Genomic DNA, 8,302 nt, shown 5'->3' on the forward strand with positions numbered 1-8,302 from the left:
AATAAAATGAATAATGTTCTCCACTTGTATACAACGCTCGCTATGACTCGCAATACGATTTATCTATCTCACTTTTCGCTATCTCACAGGCGATTCTCTGTTCTTATTCACTCGCGCCCGACTCTGTGTGACACCCGTTTTATAGGCGAAGCGCCGAAAACGCTTCGCTCTCGTTTAAAAGAAAAACATTACCAGCGATCTTAACGGCCGCTGCCGTTAACGAGCAGAGCAACACATTACAATAAGGATGAACATATACATATATACGAACATATACATATATACGAAATGAGAGGAATTTAAAAACTCCTACATAATATTATTATGTAGGACGATCCGGACGTTGAGAGGAAGAGTGGGAGAGGAAGGAAGAGAAACGGAGAAGATAGAGATAATGACAGAGGAGGTGGGAGGGAATCAGGAAACAGGTGGCAAAAGTAGGGAAGGTAATTTTAGTTAGAGCTCGAGCCGTGGTTCCGCGAAGACCGGCAAATTTAGAAGAAAATTGGAGAAAGAAAGCTGACTCGAAGAACCAAAGGTAGTCGATGAACTCGAATCATTAGAGTTATGAGAGGAAATCTCGTCTGAAAACGGAATTGTATACAAGCTAATCTCGCTTGTCTGCGAGTTTGGTATCTCATTAAGAACAGACGTGGAAATAGAGAATCCAGAAACGCGGTTCACCTCGAAGACTAGTTTCGACATCATGAACATAACGAAAGGTACTCTCTCTTTCTCTCTCTCTCTCTCTCTCTCTCTCGTTCTATCTTTTCCTTATTTTGCAAATTATTAGATTACTAATTATTATTTTGCAAATTATTACTAAAAATAATTCATCTCCATTTTCCACATAATTTTCCGACTAGGTCGTTACAATATAGAATTGAGAAACTGATGAACGCGAGAACACGAATGCATTGATTGCATGAGATCATCTCGAATATTTGAATCACACATTTTTGCGCACATTGATCGTATTGAACAAGATTGCGCTTGATGTTTTATAATTTTTTTACGAGCGAGTTTACAAACACATCTAAAAGTTCGCGATTACAAGGCATTCGAGATTGTCTTCCGTGAAGTGCAACGGCATGGATTTAATATCCGAATCCTCTCAAAGATTGCGAACTCGCATTTTAACTATGTTTCACTCCATTGAAGATATTTTAAGCGGTTATTACGGATGCAATCTCTCAGCTACAAGCACAAAAGGGTAAATGTTTTGAGGTCCCTAATCTCCCCGCCCTGTGAAACATAACATGACATCTATTATGAGAGAAATTTGTGACAAACGCGATTACTGGCGGGGCGGGGCATTTTCGCGGCACCCGTTTCTCTCTTCGGCGCAGCGTGCGAATTTTGCGCTTTTACAACAACGGGGGCGAGAAATGACCGCGGCGAAATAGACGGGAGGAGTCTTGTTAACTTTCGCCTGTTAACTTTTGCGCCACCCTGCGCCGCCCCCGCCGCGTTAATTTCACTCCGCTTCGGCGTCAAAGTCCGAAAATTTACGCAGCTGAAATTTTCTCTCCCCCACCCGTGCGCGCGAGGTCGGAATCGCCACCTGGAAATTACTTCCCCGGCGGTAAGCGGCAGCGGACCGAATTGTCGGCTAGCTATTTCCACTGACGACTTAACCGGCTATAAGAGGTCAGCGCTCGCAATTACACTTTGTTGACGACATCGGGTTCGGTGCATACCGTAATGGGTGCACCGCTGAAAATGTTTGTTCGCGCTCGCTCGATCGATCCCGACCGGAAACGATTTATTGGAACTATAATAATCACTCTCTTGATGTAGAAAGCATTCAGCGGACAAACGCGAATAGATGTAAGAGCGCCGGAAGCTGAAGCTTTGGCGCAGTTCACAGAGGTATTTTTTTTCCTTATTTTATTTTTCTTCTCTTTTTTCTCTCTCTCTCTTTCTCTCTCTCTCTCTCTCTCTCTCTCACTCTCTCAAACGGTGGTTAATTAGGCTACGGAAATACTGGAGTTTTGCAGGTAAATGGACGAATTACGGAGATAGCTCGAAGGTGATTGGAAAAGTTTCCACAAATTTTTTTAAAACTATCTCACCGTGCTGCTAATCAACTTCCTTTAACTGCCTTAAAGCAGTTAAAAGAAGACCCTCGCTCTCTTATAAGAGCGGATCTTTCAAATTAAAATGGCCAGCCTCGTCGGAGCGGAGATAAGAGTTGTAAAAAAAATATTCCCAACGCTGGTGTGAAAATGCCGGCGTTAAAATAATTTCTTGCGACACGCAAATATATAATAAATGATACGCCACGATTGACGATTGTCGTTGCAAAAATCAACCCCGAATGTTCTATCCACCCCGTGCATTCGGAAGCGATTAGTTTTCCGATCGTGGATCGATTCGGGCCAAAGTTTAAACGTACGTTTTCGCTGACTCTGTTACAGACATGAGCATCCTTCTCTTTAATGGGTTTCTGTTACTGGGCTTCGTCGTGGCCGTGGATGTCCTGCCTCCAGACATGCGTGGAGTTCTTCAAATTGTGGACCGGAACCCAGTCCTGATAAAGAAATGCACCTACAGCAAAGTCTATTCGATGCTCGAGGCGCAGTGCTCCAAGATGGAACTGGATAACATCCCGTTTAATCTGAATAAGGACGTACAGGTAAGCTTTCGTTAAAAATGTTAATGAATTTGTTACATTTATTCTGACGTTTTAAATTACAATACACATTTCTGATGCTACTGAATCGCCGTACTTTATCTTCTACATCGAATATTCCCCTTTCATTATCCGCAACTATTCCTATAAAGTAGAGTAAAGATTTATGATAATAAGTTTATAAGTCCTGAAAATTATAGCAATTAAAATCTTTTATTTGTTTGCCAGACGCTTCGACACTTGAGATACCATTTATTATGTTTTTTTTTTATTTTGTAATGACACAATGAAGAAGGCCTAACATAGGCAGACACGTTTGTCATTGTAAATTTATAATATGAATGTAATTTTTGCGCGAAGAACTAGCAACGGCTCTTTTTGCCTTTTTCTCAGAAAATTATTTGGAAGGATTTATAGTTGAAGAGAACATATTTTTTCCGCAATTGTCATGCTCTTATTATTTTAACGCTTATCGTTTATTATCTTATTAAAGAGATCACATATAAAGTGAAAAAAATTGGTAGTTAATTATTGTACACAGGCTACTCCTTACTCTTCATTTATTCCGCATTATTTCCGCCAAAAGGATAAATCTAGCAATCTTCGCTTCACGAGGGATGCGCAAGGCTGGCTGCGAGACGGATTGATGTCCCGGCGGGTTAACGCGTGCGCTGCTTTACAACGCGCACTTCATAATAACATTACAGGAGTTACGCTTTATCAATGTCGGCAATAAATTTTATACTTGTTGATACCTTCTCTCGCGAGCATTTTTGTTGATTATTATTTTATTCCTAATGTTACTTCTTTCTCAGCAAAGCATACATTTGATGACTTTGTGTAACAGTAAAATGATGATGAATCTATCTTTGCGCGTCTTCGCTTCTGCAATTCATCTATTATCAACGGCGACGTTTCCCAGATCTTGTGGCTAATAATTAATCATTTTCGATTATTTTTGCGGTGTCAACCGCGTGATAAACTTTTATAATTGAGGAAGTTCCATTATAGCAAAATATTCCCGTATTATTTCGCATGTGCATCTCCCCAGAGCTTAAATCTTTCCAGCCCTTTGTGAAACACATTTTCCAACCGTCTGTTTTGTTTTTCCTTTTTTTTTATTTAACCGCCCGTCCGATACAACCCCATCCCGCAAATCCCGGTGCGTCTGCAACTGTACTTGGGTACTTTGGTAAACTTGCCCCGATGAATCCCAGGCAAAACTCCAGACATGCTAAATCCGGAGATTGGGTTGTCCAGGGTCACGAGGATGGATGCGTTCCGCAATACACTTGAGAAATTTTAGCCGCGCAGAGATATTGCCAATACTCCAGTATTTGATCTTGTACACGCCATGTCCCGGCGGGAATTCGAAGGCGATAAATTTTCATCGCTCATCCATCAATATTCTTTTGAGCAATTCGTAATTGATGTTTCTTTAACAGGCACCTCTCGCGATGAAAAATGATTTCTCTTGCAATAGAAATATTTATAAAATCCTTACAAGGATCTTTAAGCGCGGATATATAAAGAATTTTATTTTTCTATCTACTTAAGTTCACTTTGATAGATTTTCTTTGAAGCAGGCGAATCATATCGCAAATCAAATTTTTATAAAGAGAAAATCGATAATACGTCAAAGAATACGGCATTACATTTTTTCATCTCTACATTGATGAGAGTATCATGCCATTAATTTATAATATCATGCTTACGAGAATTTATATATAAATGCTAGCACGTGAAGAGCAATCACATTTACACATGTATGAATTAACATGCTTACAAAGAGCTGTTTATACATTCAATGGACAAAGCTGGTTCATCTACAAATTGTAACAGAAGCATTCACAGAAATATGAGAAACACTAATTTCAAAATGTGTTTGTGCACGTACGTGAACTGTTCAATGCAGTCAGCGTGACCAAAGCATAGTGTCCTTAATTCTACAAAATATTTTATGAAGCAAATCAAGAACAGTGATAAATATTCAAATACAAGATTTAATTTATAAATGATTGAACTTTGGAAGGTTCTGATAAAAGAAATATTTTAGTGACATATAGATAATTTATATTTTCAATTCAATTTGTATTTTAATTATTTTACTGTAATTTTTCTTTTCATTTAATTTCAAATAATTAACATCGATAATTATAAATCTTGGAGATTAAATTTTCACGATTCTCACGTCACGAGACTATTCGGGCAATCGTGTGAGCTTTATTAAATTAATATATAATAAATAAAAGGTACTTAAATCTCCTGCCATATTTCTTCATCGCATTTACGTATCAAAAGGGCGTGTCAAAGAAATTATTTTTCCTTGTCCTAATATTTTGCGTCCTTGCATTATTGAGTTAGCTGCACTATTAATTCTTCTCGCCGGCCCGCCAATCTGACAAGCGCATCTTTACGGAAACAAAGATCTCATTGATAAATCCCGTCTCCTTTCCGTTCAACGGAATTCATTATTCATTCAGAAATGTTTTTGCTGACAGAAATCTGATTAAGTACTCTGTTAATAATACACTGCATGCCTTCGAAAATGCGAATTGTACGATATCAAGATGTTTTTGCACAATATTCGTGCATAATATTTGTTTTTCATTAGTAATATTGTAATTATAAATTAATGTATCAATTACCGAATGCAATATTAATCTATATATAGTATTGAAATATTCACCAATTCAATTTAATGGTTTGTCACAAGCTCACATATATATTTTACAAATATTTCTTTAAAAGCTTACGTTCCATTTTCTATGATCTCTATATTATATATATTGTACGTACGTGTTGTCGGGAAACATATTCTTCTTCTACTTAGGTGCTGGATATTACCGTGAATCGACTGAGGGATTTGAGAAACGACACTCTGGCGCCTTTCAAGAGCTTAGTTTATCTCTACTTGGGTGACAATTTTATCCAGAACATTGAAGAAGCGGCTTTTCGTAATCAACACTATCTCGAGGTATTGGATCTCTCGAAGAACGGTTGTGACGAAGTGCCGAAAAGCCTTTTTCAATTGCCGCATCTCCGCACGCTCTACCTCGGTAACAACAAACTCACCGACTCCGTGTTCAAGATGGAAGTGAACTCGCCTCTCAAGATGCTACAACTGACGAAGAATAAGCTCACAAAGATTCCGAATATCGGCTTTATACCGACCCTCCAAACTCTCAATCTGTCCGACAACGTCATCACCACGGTCAGTACCGAGGACCTGGCACCGTTTTGCTCCTTAAAAGCGCTCGATCTGTCCAGAAATCCAATTCGATTTAACGACGGTAATTGCGAGTGCCAGACAATGACCGCCTGGTTGAAGGAACGCAAGATCAACGTAAACTCGGACTTTGTCAAGTGCGCCGCGACCAACGACTGTGCAATCATCAACGTCCAATTCAGCAATCGGACATACGAGCTGTACAACACGTGCTCGGTCATCATCCAGCAGAAGGTAGAAACCGAGAAGGCCCGATCGGTGTGGATACTGGTAGTCTCATGCGTCTCGGTGTTCCTCTTCGTGGTCTTCGTCGCGTTGTTCTGCGTGCACAAACGGAACCGCAGGCGGCGCAAGAAGCAGAAGGAGCAGCAGCAGCTGGCAGCGAACAACGCCAACACCGAGCTGCTGAACAGCAATTTGACAGTTGGCAATTCGTGAAATAATCGCCGAAAGATCGTGCAACAGGCGAAAGTTGCGGAGGATCCTGCGGCGACGCTGAGCAAAGTTTTACACGACCCGGCGAGTTAGGCGTTATCTTCTTATAATCTTCGCAAAGTTGCCCTTCTCTATGAATTACTTTCGATGGCTGTTTCTCCCGCTTTGCAAAATCTCGTCTTAAATAATTAAGGCGTTATCTTGAAAAATTAACGATGTTTAAGGTATCTGACAGTGCGACCTGTTGATGTTTATTGAGAGTTTAGTCGCCTGAGTCAAAGAGTTTAATCGGATATATCAACAGATACGTGCTATTGATTGATACCCAAGTATCAATTTGTATTTGATCATCAATTCATCGCAACGTTCAATAAACGTGGGATTATTGCTCACATGCTATTGGAGCAACTGCCAATTTTCAATATTTTTCTCAAAACTTGTAATATCTTTCAAAACATGTGAGCAATAATCCCACGTTTATTAAACGTTGCGATGAATTGATAATCAGATACAAATAATACTTGGGCACGTATCTGTGTGTGTGTGTGTTTGATATATCCGATTAAACTCTCAATAAACACCAACAGGTCTGTCAGATACTTTGAACATCGTTAATTTTTCAAGATAGATAACGCCTTAATTATTTAAGACGAGATTGCTAAGCGGGAGAAACAGTCGTCGAAAGTAATCCATAGAGAAGGGCAACTTTGCGAAAATTATAAGAAGATTATTGTACTTATAAGATATAAATGCGTTAACTTATAAAATGTGTAAATGTTCTATATTGTGTTCATATATAATGGTTACGATATATGCATATAAAATCTATGTGAACGTGACGAATTTTCAAAGACTCTGCGTGTTTCGAGTTGTATCAATATACTCTGCGACGGTTGCCGATTGTGATTCCGACGCTAGTCGGAAATGAGAATCTCATAGCCGATCGCTTTCATTGTCGTCGCGTGCTTTTGTCGATGTTATAGCGATGCGAAAGGTGCATTTATTGTACGGTTTACGGTACTTAAGAAGAATTTTCCTTCACAGGATTTTGCGACGCCAAAGCGTATTTTTTTCGTCCAAGTACAACAGTGCGAACAATTGTTAACAGTTTTATTTTTCAGCTCTGAGCACTTTCTTTTCTTACTTTACAATTTTGTAAGACGCTTTTATTTATTTCTTAAGCAATTAGATAAGTAAGTACTTTATGTGTGCTTATTTACATATAATGATGCATGTCTAATGATACATGTATGAGCGTCACTTTAAACTTCCAAAAATTAAATGCTTACGTATTGTTATGCTGACATGTACATGTCATCATAACAATACGTAAGCATTTAATTTTTGGAAGTTTAAAGTGATGCAAGCTAAGTCGCTGAGTGTCCATTCAGCAGGAAAGTAGCTTCTTTTCATAGTTTAGTCTCGTAACGTGAACTTAATTATTATGGAAATGCATGGAAAGTCAATATTTTTTTTCTTTTCGTTTTTAAAGCATTTCCGTTGCATAAATATGTATATATATTAACATGAATTTTTACACATACCTCTGCTGAAAGATAAATAATTAAGTTATACATAATGATGCAATTCCTTTTCAGAGTTAAAAGGATATGATCGTCACCACATTTAGTTCCTAATACTTACGTATTTATTTCACATAAGTGCGGAGAAAGGAAATCATGATTTTATCGTATACACAACCGTGTCGTCGAAATAATATTGTAATAAATATACATGACGTGAGCATTACGATATGTCCAACAATTTTTATACTAATTTCCATATTACTTTTTAATAGGTAAAACCTTTATATATTATGTACTGTGTGTACAAAGATATTAATAAAAATGGGATCTAATAAATCGTTTTCAACGAGATTTTGATGACTTTGACACTCTTTTTAACAGGTCTGTTTGATAAAAAACTTTTTATATATCTAAGTTGATGTTTATGTACTGTAAGGTGATAGTATACCTAAATATACTGAAAAATTCAATATGAAA

At 38.1% G+C, this 8,302-nt stretch overlaps 1 protein-coding gene across 6 annotated transcripts in view; it reads left to right on the forward strand.

Moving 5' to 3' along the window:
- Nucleotides 1-8,176, forward strand: part of LOC105676103 (Leucine-rich repeat activity-regulated protein at synapses) — a 73,816-nt gene extending 65,640 nt beyond the window's left edge. For 5 of the 6 annotated variants that reach the window (XM_012373714.2, XM_012373716.2, XM_012373718.2 and 2 more), the window contains exons 3-4: nt 2,421-2,638; nt 5,469-8,176. In XM_012373714.2, the coding sequence (XP_012229137.1) occupies nt 2,421-2,638; nt 5,469-6,302 (1,052 nt within the window). In that variant the 3' untranslated portion in view covers nt 6,303-8,176. Of the gene's footprint in view, nt 1-349; nt 723-2,420; nt 2,639-5,468 lie in introns of those variants that run through there. The other variant, XM_067356226.1, reaches the window with a different exon arrangement.
- Nucleotides 8,177-8,302: the final 126 nt, after the last annotated feature.

The sequence above is a fragment of the Linepithema humile genome, chromosome 5 (assembly GCF_040581485.1).
Source record: "Linepithema humile isolate Giens D197 chromosome 5, Lhum_UNIL_v1.0, whole genome shotgun sequence".
Taxonomy (NCBI): Eukaryota; Metazoa; Arthropoda; class Insecta; order Hymenoptera; family Formicidae; genus Linepithema; species Linepithema humile.